General features: G+C 42.8%; 1 protein-coding gene across 3 annotated transcripts in view; it reads right to left on the reverse strand.

Annotated features, from left to right (window-relative positions):
* The window catches only part of pcgf6 (polycomb group ring finger 6), a 57,037-nt gene extending 44,737 nt beyond the window's left edge, over window positions 1-12,300 (reverse strand). The window contains exons 1-6 of one of the 3 annotated variants that reach the window (XR_007264291.1): window positions 12,031-12,300; window positions 8,070-8,169; window positions 7,165-7,261; window positions 6,642-6,697; window positions 5,593-5,652; window positions 2,465-2,597 (exon numbers count right to left, since the gene is read on the reverse strand). Coding sequence is in view for 2 of the 3 variants with exons in the window: in XM_020534196.2 (XP_020389785.1) it covers window positions 2,465-2,597; window positions 5,593-5,652; window positions 6,642-6,697; window positions 7,165-7,261; window positions 8,070-8,169; window positions 12,031-12,207 (623 nt within the window). In the remaining variant the exon portion in view is untranslated. The remainder of the gene's footprint in view (window positions 1-2,464; window positions 2,598-5,592; window positions 5,653-6,641; window positions 6,698-7,164; window positions 7,262-8,069; window positions 8,170-12,030) is intronic. The other 2 variants (XM_048609021.1, XM_020534196.2) reach the window with 2 other exon arrangements.
* Window positions 12,301-15,785: the final 3,485 nt, after the last annotated feature.

The raw sequence follows: 15,785 nt of genomic DNA on the forward strand, positions 1-15,785 counted from the left end.
CTGGGTTTCATATATCTATTTTTTTGAATGCCCTGCCTTGTTTCTAGGTAGTAATTACTGGAGATGCTAAAGAAGGCTGTATTGAGAGTTTTACTTCACAGAGTCATATGATGCTCTAAGCCCAAGACAGAAGCAAGTGAAAGTACCCCTGAAATCCCCTGGAAAATTCAATCATGGGGCAAACAACAAAAGAGACATTGCCCTCTTAACTTGAATGCAAGTGAGCAAAATGTGCCTTCTGACATCCAACTGCATTGAAGAGACACACTGCAGGTGACTTATTGGACTTGGGAGTGAGTAGCCACTGCTTTCTTTTATTCTTTCACGGGATTTAGGTGTCACTGGCAAGGCCAGAATTTTTTGCCCATTCTTAAAAGCACTTAAACTAATTGGTTTGCTGGGCCATTTCAAAAGGCAATTGAGAATCAACAACATTGTTGTGGATGTCGAGGCCACACCAGGTAAGGATGGCAAATTTCCTTCCCTAAAGGACTTTAGTGACCCAGATGGGTTTTTTATGACAATCAATGATAGTTGTCATTGTCACCATGACTGATGTGGTTAAATGAACTCAAATTTCTCTAATTGCCACAATGATATTTGAACCAATGTCCACAAAGCATTAGCTTGGGGCTCTGCATTAAAAATTGAGTGAGATTAACATGATGTCACCATCACCCTCTTCACAGTACATTGTCAATGCCATTTTATGTTGTCAAGCGGCAGTAGTCCAAATTGCATGGGGCATGGAAAATGCCGAAGGAGGAAGGCAGAAGTGGAATTGGCACAGGCCTAGAAGTCAGACCAAGGAAGGCAGCTGACCCAAGAAGAGAGACCGACTGACAGGGAAACAGTGGAATGAATTTAGAACGTAGAATGCAAAATTTAGAAAATCAGTGATGCCCCTGGCTTGGAGGGAGGTTGTACAGGATGTTGGTGAGGCCTCTTCTGGAGTACTGTGTGCAGTTCTGGTCACCCTACTATAGAAAGGACATTATTAAATTGGAGAGGGTTCAGGAAAGATTTACCAGGATGTTTCCAGAAATGGAGAGTTTGAGTTATAAAATGTAGGCTAGAAAGGCTGGGACTTTTTCTCACTGGAGCATAAACATTGAGGGGTGACCTTACAGATGTTTATAAAATCATAATGGGCATAGGTAAGGAGAATTACAAAGATCTTTTCGTTAGGGTGGGAGAGTTCAAAACTAAGGGATATGTTTTTAAGGTGAGCAGAGACAGTTTTAAAAAAGACATGAAGGGCAACTTTTTTACACAGGGAGTAGTTCATGTGTGGAATGAACCGCCAGAGAAAGTGGTGGATGCAGGTACAGTAACAACGTTTAAAAGACATTTGGATAAGTTGATGAATAGGAAAGGTCTGGAGGAATATGGGCCAAATACCGGCAGTTGGGACTAGTTTAATTTGGGAACACGGTCGGCATGGATTACTTGGACTGAAAGGTCTAAGCTGTATGTGCCTATGGCTGGTTGGGTGCCCTTTATGTGTGGTGTGAAGACTTTTACCCCAGAAGATACCAAAACCTGAGAAGACTTCTTGGCCACCCCTGCCATAAGATTCACCAGCAACTCAATATACATTGAGTATATTGAGCTGAGAACAGTCCCATCACATGAGAGAAGCCGACTCACCCCCAAGTTTACGTGATGTTCAATTCCACACCCAAATCCCGAACCTAGACTCTGTAATAAAAGATTCACAGCTAGTATCAATAATGGTGACTAGGAGACTGTATTCAATTGTCATAAAAAACTACTTGGTTCACTGAAGTCCTTTCATGAAAGAAGTCCCTCACCCAGTCTGCCAATACGTGACTTCAGACCTAGATACTGTGGTTGACTCTTAAATGCCCACCAAAATGGCCTAACAAGCACTCAGTTCAAGGACAGAGAAGCTAGCCATGCAATCAATGCCCACATCCCACAAAAGAAAACAAAACACAAGTTTCTAAAACACTTTTCATGATTTCAGGATATTCCAAAGCACTTAACAGTCAATGATAATGCATTTCATAATGCAGTAACCGTTGGAAAGGTGCCAGTCAATTTGAACGCAAAAATGTCCAGAAACAGCATATGATAATGACAGGAACATTTATATTGCTCCTACTGGAAGAGAGATAAATTTTGGCAAAGATACTGCATAATCCTATCCTTCAAATATATCTAGTATCACAGCTCAGTTATGTTCACCTGAGAAGCTAGACAAGACCTAAGTTAGCAGCTTAATTGAAAGACAGTCATCCTATCAGCACAGTATACCATCAGCATTGCATCCATCAACAGTAGTAATCCTCTGACAGTACAGCTGTCTTTCTGTACCCACACTTTAGCCACTGAACTGAATGACCTGAATTATATATTTGGTTTCAAATGTCACAAGGATTTTCACATGAGTCACTTGGAGCTCTGGTTACTGTCTGCAAGTCAAAGCTATGTTACTTACCCGATAAATTCGAGCACCAATGAAATCTCAAGATGAGGTGATGACGGACAGTCCAGGGGAACCATGGGTAACGCCAGCTTCTTATCCAGCGATCGGATACGGTTCACTTTACCATTGTTGGGCACCTGGACAACTGTACAGCCACAGAACATGAGAAAGCATCAATGGTTAAGGTAGTTCACATGCAGAAACAACCTGCCTTTCCATAGCTCAAGGAGGGATTTTCAAACAAGATTTAATACTGAGCTACATTAGGAGATATTAAGCAGATGACCAAAGGCTTGGTCAAAGAGGTAGTTCTAAATGATCACCTTAGAGGAGGCCAGAGAGTTGGAGAGGTTTAGGGGAGGAATTCAAGAGGTTAGGGCCTAGGCAGCTGATGGCTGTCAATGGCAGAACAATTAAAACTGTTCAAGAGACCAGAACTAGAGAAGAGATAGTAGGAACTGCCGATGCTGGAGTCTGAGATAACAAGGCGTGGAGCTGGATGAACACAGCAGGCCAGGCAGCATCAGAGGAGTAGGCAAGCTGAAGAAGGGTCCCGACACGAAACGTCAGTTTTCCTGCTCCTCTGATGCTGCCTAGAACTAGAGAAGCGCAGATATCCCAGAGGGTTGTGGAGCTGAAAGAGATTACAGAGATAGGGAGAAGTGAGGAAATTGAGAGATTTGAAAACCTGGATGGGAATGAAAAAATTGAGACACTGCTAGACTGGGGTCAACATATGTCAGTGAGCAAAGAGGTGATGAGTGAATAGGATCTGGTGCAGAGACCAGCCATGAGAACACAGGATTAGTCAAGTTTAGTAGTAACAAAGGCAAGGATTATGTGGTGGACAGCAAATGAGACAAAATAGTTGAAACAGATGGTGGAAGGGTAGAATTGAGACTTGTTGGCATACATATTTGTTTTCAGATGATGTTGCAATGGGGAACCATTAAGGTTGAGGGCAGGACAGATCTTTGGGGAATAATAATGTACCAATGCAGAAGCAGGAAGAGAGGCTGATGCAATAGACTTTCTGGTTAGGTCTTATTAGATAAGGCATTCCAGATCCAACAAGGCACAGTCACACTGAAACTAACGGAATTGAATGGGCAAATCAAGTGGATGCTTATGCCTCAGATGAAATGTTGTCAGCGTGATTAAGGACACTTGTATTTGTTGGCAGCCATGTGTGAAATGCACTGAGTTACAGAGAAGACATGACTCAGTCAACACTGTCAACCCTGTCCACCGTCCCTACTCCAAATGTTGCCAAAGCATCAGTTACAGAATTTAGGAGAGGCACAAAACACGTGTACTACAGGGTGAGGTCCCATTACCTCAATTAAATGAAATAGTATTTTTCTATTATATAGCTGAAGGAGCAGGAACGGATGGAATTCAAATATGGACTTGGAAGAAGAAATATAAACTGGAATTTAAGGTTGTCCACTTTTTTTATTCAAGTACGGAAATCCTCCTCCATGTTGCATTACACATCCAAATTCATAGAGGGCAGGTTCATCCCTTCACCACACAATGGCTATTCTGGCGCTTTCATTCAGAAACCAATTGGGGGTTTCTGTTTACTAATTACAGTCAACATGGTGACACAACACAGAGGCAATGGTACCCTACTGCCAAGCAAACACATGCTGTTGTGTTCAATTTCATGCTGAACACCAAATCTTACCTGTGATCACAAAGCAATAAACTATAATTCTGCATGGGGTTGACCTGTGAACTGTTACTTGGGCATGGTTTGAAGCACAGCAGATTTATAAATGTCAGTTACTACTAAACATCAAATGCAGGCACTAAATTCTGGAGAGATTTGATTGCCATCACCATTTAGATGAGAAGACAAATTCAGTCCCAATGGAGCTCAGTCTTTGAGGGCTCTAGAAGCTCTATTACATGACAGGATGCAGGGGCCACACCCCTCATCATCCCAGCCCCAGAATTTTAAAGTCAAAAATAAAGTATTTGTTTCCAATGGGGGAGGCATGGTGGCTAAATAGTTAGCACTGTTGCCTCACAGCGACAGGGACCTGGGTTAAGTTCCTGCCTTGGGCGACTGTCCGTGTGGTGTTTGCACATTCGCCCTGTGTCTGCATGGGTTTCCTCAGGGTGCTCTGGTTTCCTCCTACAGTCCAAAGATGTGCAGGTTAGGTGGATTGGCCATGCTAAATTGCTCATTGTGTCCAAGAATGTGTAGGTTAGGTGGATTAACCATGGGAAATGCAGGGTTACAGGAAAAGGGAGGTGAGTCTGGGTGGGGATGCTCTCCAGAGCTCAGTGTGGACATACTGGGCCAAATGGCCTGTCTCTATACGGTACAGATTCTAAAAATGCAAAAATGTCCACCAGGATCCATCTGCATTTGTGCAGTTGCACCTGTTCTGGAGGAATGAAACCCTGTTCACAGCATTCCTCTTAATTTTCAATCAGTGCCAAGTGTCCTCCAAAAACGGAGCTGGCTCAACTCCTCAAACTGCCCATATTCCAATCTATAATAATCCCATTGAGGGCTGTTACTGTTTGGAGAACTGTTGTTCACAAAAAGATGAATCAGTTAACATTTCAGAAATCAAGGTAAGACACTGCTCCTGCTCACAGCAACAGCTAATGTGGTTAATTAAGACCTGTGAAAACAACAATAACAAATTTCAGTGCAAAGCAAAGGCAGATGAGAGTTCTCAGTTTGAATTATAGGTCAGGCAGCACAAACGCAGTCATGGAATGTTACTATGTTGTCAGGTGCCACTCTCTTGCCTTTCACATTCGCGGCCTGCAACGCTCATAAACACAGCCAGTGAAAAATTCAGTTTTCTTCTGATGTACTCAGTGTCTATGCAGATGAAAGATAGAAAAATAGGACGAGTTGGAAGTTATCCAAGCTCTGAAATAATGAATCACTTCAGCATGAGATATGTATCTGTCAGCGAATAGGTCACACTCCATATTTAGTGTTCAGTTCTGGAGTTGCCATTTCACTGAACAATGCAACCAATTCAGCAGATTCAACAGACAGAACATAGTATAGATCTACTCCAAAACCTTAGAGAACATAGTACAAAATGTCCACTCCAGAAGCTATAGAATAAGAACTTTGCACCTGAATCATAATCTTAAGAACTCACCTGGTCTAGGAACCTCAAGTCCTCTTTCTCTGTAGAAATCATGAAGTCGCTTTTTTTCACCTGAGTACAAAGAAGCTCACATTACTCAGTGACTAAATATAGGAATGAGAGCATTTGACTTTTAACCAACTAAACTCTTAGTGACTGGTGAGGTGAGCAACCCAAAAACAAATTATAGGAGTGAGGATTATAGGTTAAAAATTCTGACTGGAAAATACAGGGTTAACTCCCAATGTCCATCACACCCAACAGGGACACATAACTAAATTTAGAAGAATGCGAGATCATCTTACTGAAACATATAAGATTCTGAGGGGACCTGACAGGGTAGATGCTAAGCGTATAGCTCCCCTTGGAGTGGAATACAGAGCCCAGAGGGCACAGTTTTAAAATAAGGGGTCTCAAATTTAAGACTGTGGTGAGGAGAACTTTTTCCTTTCATAGAGTTGAAATTTGGAACACTTTTCCCCAGAAAACTCTGGAGTCACAGTCATTGAATATATTCAACATTGTTTTTATCTACAAGGGACTGCAAGCTTATTGGGGTCAGACAAGCAAGAATGAGAAATAAAATCACAATCAGATCAGCCATGATCTTATTAAAGGTGAAGCAGGTTTGAGGGGCCAAACGGCCTCCAACTGCTCATTTTTCTTATGTCCTTATTGTCTTCTTTGTACATTACACCTAGACTGGTGCAGTAAAGATCAGGATCCTCTGTGTCTAATAAACCCAGACTGGGGCAGTGAGGGTTAAAACCGTAGTGTTAATTACATCCAGGCCTGATGCGACAGTGTGTGGGAGCAATGCAGAGCTTTCCTATTTCTTTATTCTGGTCAGGCACCCATGAACCACACTAGATACTAGTGAACATCTTTACTGTTTAGTCAGGACATTTCCATTTTGCATATGCAGCAAACTTGCTGAACTGGGAAACTGTTGCATCCATGTGAACTCAGTAAAGTGGCTGGTAACATTCATTCTGCCGACTTTCAGGAAATAACAAGCTACTGTTCTTGAAAACTTATTTAGTGTGATTACCATCACTTACTGCTTTCTAAGTTGGGCACTAGCTTGTAAACGATATCTTGTAGTTTTCTGTCCAGTCTAAAGAAATTAAAGAAAATAAATAGAATCACACATTAAGCAAAAAGGACTAAGTGGGTAAAACTGTAACAGTTTGTTTAATGTGAGAAAGAGTGGGCTCATCTACTTTGGATTTCAAAGATAAATTACATTACTTTCTTATTGGTGAGAATCTAGGAGGTATGTGCATCTTTAGAGGATTTGAATGATTATGTAGTGAATTGCTAAAAGCTGGTACGTAGTGTAAAAATTAATCTGAAAAGAAAATAAAATGTTGGCCTTTATTTAAAGCAGCTGGAATAGAAAAGAGAGGAATGAATGCTTTATGTAACAAGAGCCTTGATCAGAGCAGAATGAAAATCAAACTGTTCGCTACACAGGTAGAATCGCTAGATCAATACTGAGGCTGAAAGGTTTACATGATTAGTTTGGATTACATAAGTTAAGTTTCTATTCCTTTTCCTGATCCCTGCCATTCCCCCGCTCACCTTATGTTATATAGCGGTTGTGTCTGATGGACAATAATGTTGCATTTTGGACAACGGTTGCTGTAGTCAAAATGTTTCACAATACAGCTCTTACAGACTGCAGAAACAGAAGGAAGAAATTTCACAATGAAACAGGATACATTGAAAAGATTCTGATAGTCAATCAAGCCAGCAACATAGATACAGTCAGAAATGTTGAGCACTTCCATTGCAGTTTCCAAATTATGAAATTCCACAGTGAAATAATAGAAACTATTACCATAAAAGGGGAATCATCATAGATTAGAGATGAATCATTCAGAAGTGAAGTCAGGAAGTACGTTGCTCAAAGGGGAGTGAAAATTTGGAACTCGCTCCTCCAAAAGGTGTGGATGCCGAGGATCAGTAGAAGCATTTGAACTGAGACTGATTGTTTCCAAAGAAGGGACACTGGACCTGAAACTCTGCTTTCTCTCCACAGAGCTGCCAGAACCGCTGAGGTTTCCCAGCAATTTCTGCTTTTGTTTATGATTTCCAGCATCTGCAGTTCTTTGTTTATTTTGTTGTTACAGATAGATTGTTGGGTAAAGGTCAAGGGATATAGAGAAACAGCGGGGAAATGGATTGAGGTACAGACCAATTATGATCGAACTGAATAGTAGAATAGGCTTGTGAGGCGAAAAGGCTCTTCCTGTTTTTATCTGTGATCTTGGTGTATCTTGGCAATTCATTGCTGCATTGCTTTTAGTAACTGCACAATATAATCACTCTATGGAAATGTTTTAATATGTATCTGAACATTGATATAATCCAACAAAGTAGTTTTATTTTGCACATTACTAGAAGCATACTAACAGGTGAAGCAATCAGTGATTGTTAAGTGGCCTTGCTACGGAAGGGCCATTTGTCTGTGTAATTGTACTTACATGTGTGCAGACATTCTGTGATGGTAGTCGCATCAATAAAGTAGCCTCCACAGACAGGACACAGAATATATGGATTCACATCAGCTAGACAAATACTCTGCTGGAAAGAGATCAGATCCTTTCAGTGCGTTTCACTGGTAAAGGGATCTGGACTTATAACACATCTGTCCAGAACATCTGTTGCTTAACATAGGAAATAGGAGCAACAGTAGTCTATTCTTTAATGTCCACTCTGCCATTCAATAGATCATGATTGATCTTCCACCTCCCAGCGCTGTCTTTAAAATCTAGAAATTTATCACTTTTATTCTTATTAAGCTCATCAGTTTAATCAGAAGAAAAGGAACCAGAAAACTAGAAGTGACACAGTGAGGCTACACAATGTAGTCATTTATTGTAGTGTGAGGTGCTTTACAGAGACTTGTTAATTTTTAAAATGTACATATGTTCATTCTCTCCTAACCCATGGAGTCCCTGAGAGACTAAAAATCTGTCTATCTTCACCTTGTGTCATGTTGAATCTTGTTAAAGTTCTGCTCAGAACCCAGCTTGCGTCCACTTCTGGGTATGACACTTCAGGAAGGATGATTCCAGGGCTGATGGTGTGGTTTAGTTCTGAGGTTAAGTTAGAAAGGCTGGAGATGATCTCCCCGGAAGGAGTGTATGGATATGATAAGCATAAAATAAACACTAAAATCTATTCTCATTAGCTGATCATAGAATGACTAGGGAATACAGACTTATGTTTCTGGGCAAGAGATGCAGAAGGAATGTAAAATGGAACTTTTTACACAGCAAGTGTTAATGACAAGGAACCTGCTACCCATGAGGATATTGCAAGTTGAAATGATCAACAATTTCAAATCAAAACTTGATCGGGATTTCAAGGATATAAACACATAGGGATCAAGTGTGGGAATGGGATTGAATGGATGAGAATGAGAATGTAAATGGATGAACCAGCATGAACCTGACAGGCCAAATGGTCTCGTTCTGTGTCATAAATGATTCTTTGACTTAAATATGGATCTGAATAAAGGAACTGAGAGCATTGTTGCCAAGCTTACAGATAACACAAACATAGGTGACGGGTCACGTATTGTTGATGAATCAGAGAGGCAGCAGAAGGACTTGGACATGCTAGTTCACCGGTCAAAGAAGTGGCAGATGGAATACAAGAGGCAAAGTATGTGGTTACACATTTTGGTAGAAAGAATAGAGGCGTATATTTTTTTCTAAATGGAGAAAGGCTTCGGAAATCTGAAGCACAAAGGGACTTAAGAGTCCTAATTGAGGATTCTCTTAAAGTTAATGTGCCAGTTCAGTAGGAGGTTAGGAAGGCAAATGTAATATTGACATTAATTTCTAGAGGGTTAGAAAACTAGAGCAGAGATGTGCTGCTGAGGCTGTATAAAGCTCTGGTCAGTCTGCATTTGGAATAGTGAGCAATTTTGGTTCCTGTATCTAAGGAAAGATGTGCTGACATTGGAGGGGGTCCAGAGGAAGTTTACAAGAATGATACTGGGGTTGAAGGGCTTGTCCTATGAGGAACGGTTGAGGACACAATAGTTTAGAAGGATGAGGTGGGATCTGATTGAAACTTATAGGATACTGAGAAGCCTGGATACAGTGGATGTGGGGAAGATATTTCCAATGGTAGCAGAGACTAGTACCCAGAGGGGCAGCAGCCTCAGGGTGAAGGGGCAACCCATTAGAATTGAGATGAGGAGGAATTTCTTCAGCCAGAGGGTGGTGACTCTGTGGAACTCATTGCTGAGAAACTCTATTATTATTATTGTTGACAGAAATTCATATGTAAACTGTCATGATGTAACCACACCCTCTCACCAACAGAGGCATCACCTCACCATGGGTGGGAAAGTCAATCCAAGCAGGTTGGAAGCACATGATCATTGATGCTGAGGGACTGTTCAAGGAGAGAGGACGTATACTAACATCACATAATTTCCATTATAAATGGGAATTTTAAATCAGAAATCTAAAAATAAGAATGGCTGAACAATGGCAAATGGAATTTAATCCTGAAAAGTGTCAGGTTGGCAGGACTAACAAGACAAGGGAGTACATATTGAATGAAAGAACCCTAGGAAGTACAGAGGATCACACAGACTTTGGTGTGTACAACTATAGATCCTTGCAGTCAACAGAACAGCTGGATAAGGTGAGATAACAAGGTGTAGAGCTGGATGAACACAGCAGGCCAAGCAGCATCAGAGGAGCAGGAAAGCTGACGTTTCGGGTCGAGACCCTTCTTCAGAAAATTTCCTGCTCGGCCTGCTGTGTTCATCCAGCTTTACACCTCATTATGTCAGATTCTCCAGCATCGGCAGTTCCTACTAACAGCTGGATAAGGTGTTTAAAAAGGCATGTGGGATACTTGCCTTTATGAGTCAAGACACTGAATACAAGAGCTAGGAAGTTATTATGGAACTGTGTGTAACCTTAGGTCACTGTATGCAATTCTGGATGCTACACTATAGGAAGGATGTGCTTGCAGTAGACAAGGTGCAGAAGAGATTCACCAGAATTGTTGCCTCAGCTAGAGTGAGCTATGATGACAGACTTGACAGGCTGGAGTCATTTTCCATAAAGCAGTGAAGGCTGGGACAGATTTGATTAAGTATAGAGTTCTAAGGGGTCTAGACAGGGTAGAAGAGAAACATTCCCCATTAGTAGAGGTAGTCAGAAGTCACATGGTAAGAGGTTATAGTCACATTCGAAATTTCGCATCTTGTGATTTCGAATAAACCTGTTGGACTATAATCTGGAGTGGTGTGACTTCTGACTTTGTCCACCCCAGTCCAACAGCAGCACCTCCACATCTTAGGAGAGGGAGCAAAACCTTTGAGGGAGGAATTTGAGGAAAGAAAGCTGTACCCAGAGAGTTGTGGTACTAATCAGGAACTTAGTTCTTATTTCACTGGGACATGGGAGGTTGAGGGGCGACCTGATAGAAGCTTATAAGATTGTGAATGGCATGGATAGAGTGGAAAGTATGAGGCTTCTTCCCAGGGTAGAGGGGTCAAGTTTAAAAGAGCTGTGCAAGGCAAGTGTTTCACACAGAAGGTGGTGAGTGCCTGGAACACACTGCCAGAGGAGGTGGTGAAAGCAGACACAGTTACAGCATTCAAGAAGCACCTAGACGAATTCATGAATAGGAAGGGAATAGAGGGATACCGATCCTGTAAGTGGAGATACTTTTAGTATGGAAAGGTAAAACGTGGCAGCAGGTTTGGAGAGCCGAAGGGCCCGTTCCTGTGTTGCACTGTTCTTTGTTCTTATTCTAAAAGGGTGGTAGAGGCAGAAACACACAAGACATTTTACAACTATTTAGATAAACATTTGAAACGCCATAGAATACAAGATACACAAGATACCAGAAAATGGGACTAGTATCGATATTCGATGACCACCTTGGACAGGATGCGCAAAGTGCCTTTTTCCGTAGCGTAATTAATCTCAGAAGACTACGTAACAGTGTTGTGGTAATATAGTAGTCTTGCAAACAGAAATCCCAAATACTAAACTTCGACTGAAATGAATCAGAGATTTGCGGCCAGGAAGAAAATGTGTAAGGAGCATGCGCTGTTTTAATTACTCAAGAGCCCTGTCAAGACCAACGCAAAGACTGCTCCTCCTGGCCGTACTATGCCCCGCCCCCTTCACCATGGCCCCACCCTCCTGATGACTGAAAGTGTTCCCGTGCTGGGATGATAGTGGCCTGCGCGTGCGCACTGCACTAACTCCTCCTGCATCCCGGCAGACTCCGCGCTCTTACCAAAACAGAGCCATGGTGGGAAAGTGCGGGAAACGCCGGGCGCTGAGCCGGGCCCTAGCCGGCAGCTGATTCTGTCCATGGGCTTGATTCTGCAGCTCCTTCGGTTCCTGGGACCCAGCCCGACCGCGCTCCCTCTCACATCCGCTTTTGAGCTCACTTTACCTCATCTTGTGCCACTTCTCCCTCAGATGATTCATCCTCCTCCTGCCAGGACTCTAGCTCACTGTTTCCGGCTGAGCTACTTCGACTGTCAAATCGAGAGAATCCACCGAAATCCATCTCTTCCTCATCGGATCTCGACATCGCTCTGCGCGCTTCCCCCTCCGCATAGGCAACCATGGACAGGATCTCCGCAACTGCGCTTGCGCAAATCTCTTGCCAGCTGGGAGTTGTAGTCCTATCGTTGCAGGTAGACTACAGCTCCCAGTAAACCCTATGATATGGTACTGCCCATGCGTATAGTTGACCGGGAGACTACAATTCCCGGCATCCCTTTGGGCGACAGCAAGGTGCAGGGCTGGATGAACACAGCAGGCCAAGCAGCATCATAGGAGCAGAGAGGCTGACGTTTCGGGCCTAGACCCTTCATCAGAAAAGGGGGAGGGGAAGGGGGTTCTGAAATAAACAGGGAGAGAGTGGGAGGCGGATAGAAGATGGATAGAGAAGAGGAAACAGACAGGTCGAAGAGGCGGGGATGGAGCCAGTAAAGGTGCGTGTAGGTGGGGAGTTAGGGAGGGGATAGGACGGACAGGTCAAGGGGGCGGGATGAGGTTGGTCGGTAGGAGATGGAGGTGCGGCTTGAGGTGGGAGGAGGGGATAGGTGGGAGGAAGAACAGGTTAGGGAGGCAGGGACGAGCTGGACTGATTTTGGGATGCGGCAGGGGGAGGGGAGATTTTGAAACTTGTGAAATCCACATTGATACCATTGGGCTGTAGGGTTCCCAAGCGGAATATGAGTTGCTGTTCCTGCAACCTTCGGGTGGCATCGTTGTGGCACTGCAGGACCACTCTCTCCCTATTTATTTCAGAACCCCCTTCCCCTCCCCCTTTTCTGATGAAGGGTCTAGGCCCGAAACGTCAGCCTCTCTGCTCCTATGATGATGCTTGGCCTGCTGTGTTCATCCAGCCCTGCACCTTGTACATGAAAGAGTTGGTGTCTGGGCCAGACAGATAGCCGACTCCAGGGTTGATCTTGTATTTGGTACAAAGTAGCACCTTGCTGCACCCTTACACATTTGGTCCCAAAAATAACCCCAAACAATATGTTCTACAGAGAGACTAGGTCGGCTGGGGTAAATAAAGCAGATGTACAAAATTATTTCATTGGAGGCAGTTCAAAGAAGGCTCACTAGGCTGATCCCTGGTATTGAGAGAATGTCTTACGTACAAAGGTTGGGACTCATTGGAATTTAGAAGAATGAGAGTGACCTCATTTGAGACATACAGGATTCTTAAGGGGCTGGACAGGGGAAATGTTGAGAGGATGGTTCCCCTTATGGAAGAGTCTAGAACCAGAGGGCGCAGTCTTAGAATACAGATGAGGAAACCTTTTTTTCTCTGAGGGTTGTGAGTCTTTAAAACTCCTTACAGCACAAAACTGTGGGGACAACAGAGTCATTGTGTAGATTTAAGACTGATGTAGATACATAGATTTGTAATCAGTAGGGGAATTCAGGGTTGTGGAGAAAATGCAGGAAAGTGGACGTGAGGAATGTTGAAGCAGCCATGATCGTTTGAATGGTGGAGCAGGCTCAAGTGGCCGAATGGCCTACTCCTGTTCCTATTTCTTATGGTCTTATGAGGGGTATAGACAGGGAGAATCTTTTTCCCTTAGCAGCTGGGCAAATAACCAGGGGAGCACAGTTGTAAGGGTAAGGAGCTGGAGGTTTATAGCAGTTTTAAAGAATACTTTTTGCACCCAGAAGAATCCACTGCCTAAAATGGTGATAGAAAAAGGAACCTTCAAGACATTTAAGAAGTATTTAGATGAGCACTTGAAATGCCATAGCATACAAGGCTATGTGCTGGAAAATGAGATTTAAATAGATATATGTTTGATGACAGCCATGATTCAATACGCTGAAGAGTGCCTTTCAGTGCTGTAAAATTCTGTAGGAATGATTACATTTTGCCTTCCACATCTTCTCCACAACCTGTGACTGGGGTAACCATCTTGCCTCAATGCTCCAACTTTCCCCGTTCCATGGAATAAAATAGATCTCAAGAGGACAGAACTGAGTTTGAAACTCAGCTAAAACAATTAGAAGAAGAGGACTGATGAAGGCAGAGCTGTGGACATGATCTATATGGACTTCATTAAGGTATTCGACAAGGTTCCTCATGGTAGACTGGTTAGCAAGGTTAGATCACATGGAATACAGGAAGAACTAGCCATTTGGTACACAATTGGCTCAAAGGTAGAAGACAGGGTGGTGGTGAAGGGTTTCTTTGCACACTGGAGGCCTGTGACCAGTGATGTGCCACAAGGATTGGTGCTGGGTCTACTGCTTTTCATCATATATATAAATGATTTGGATATGAACGTAGGAGATATGGTTAGTAAGTTTGCAATGACACCAAAATTGGAGATGTAGTGGACAGCAAAGAAGGTTACCTCAGAGTACAACGGAATCTTGATCAAATTGGCCAATGGGCTGAGGAGTGGCAGATGGAGTTTAATTTAGATAAATGTGAGGTGCTGCATTTTGGAAAGGCAGATCAGGGCAGGACTTATACACTTAATGGTAAGGTCCTGGGGAATGTTGCTGATCAAAGATACCTTGGTGTGCAGGTTCATAGTTCCTTGAAAGTGGAGTTGCAGGTAGATTGGATAGCTACTTTTAGGCCACTTTTGGAATACGGTTTGCAATTCTGCTCTCCCTGCTACAGGAAGGATGTTGTGAAACTTGAAAGGGTTCAGAAAAGATTTACAAGGATTTTGCCAGGAATGGAGGATTTTAACTATAGGGAGAGGCAGAATAGGCTGGGGGTATTTTCCCTGGAGTGTCGGAGGCTGAGGGGTTGGATAGGGTAAATAGACAAGGTCTTTTCCCCGGAGTGGGGGAGTCCAAAACTAGAGGGCATAGGTTTAAGGTGAGAGGGGAAAGATTTAAAAGGGACCTAAAGGGGCAACCTTTTCATGCAGAGGGTGGTGTATGTATGGAATGAGCTGCCAGAGGAAGTGGTGGAGGCTGGTACGATTACAACACTTAAAAGGCATCTCGTTGCATATATGAATAGAAAATGTTTAGAGGGACATGGGCCAAATGCTGGCAAATGGGACCAGATTTATTTAGGATATCTGGTTGGCATGGACAAGTTGGACCGAAGGATCTGTTTCTGTGCTGTACATCTCTATGACTCTAAGTTGCTTTCAGAAAAAAAAGGAATATTTTAAAGTGCAGTAGATGATTATTTTAGGAGGCAGAGGCCATTGAAAAATTCTTCACTATGTATTTAACTTTATTATTATAGAAAGACATGTCCTATGGTTTCACAGAAATATAATCAGACAAAAAAATCAACACAAAGCATTGAACAGCTGTTGAACAGCTTGGCCAAGCAGGGGGCCATCAAGGACAGTCTTGAGAGAATGTGGCAGAGTTTTATTGGGGGAATTCCAGAGCTAAGGGGCAGTCAGCTAAAAATCTCCCAAGTGCAAAATTCCAGAGGGTTGTGAGGGCAGATGAGTTTACAGACATAGTGGAGAGGGCATGAACAGATTTGAAAACAAAAATGAAGATTTTTAATTGAATAGTGTTTGGGGGATCAAAATCAATTGGCAAACACAGAATCAATTGTTCAATAGCAGTTGGGTCTACTGATGAAAGGTCATTGATCTGAAATCTTAACTATATTTCTCTATTTACAGAACCTGCTCAAGCTGCTGAGCATTTCCAGTATTTTCTGATATTATC

Source organism: Rhincodon typus, chromosome 20, assembly GCF_021869965.1.
Source record: "Rhincodon typus isolate 14 chromosome 20, sRhiTyp1.1, whole genome shotgun sequence".
Lineage (NCBI taxonomy): Eukaryota > Metazoa > Chordata > Chondrichthyes > Orectolobiformes > Rhincodontidae > Rhincodon > Rhincodon typus.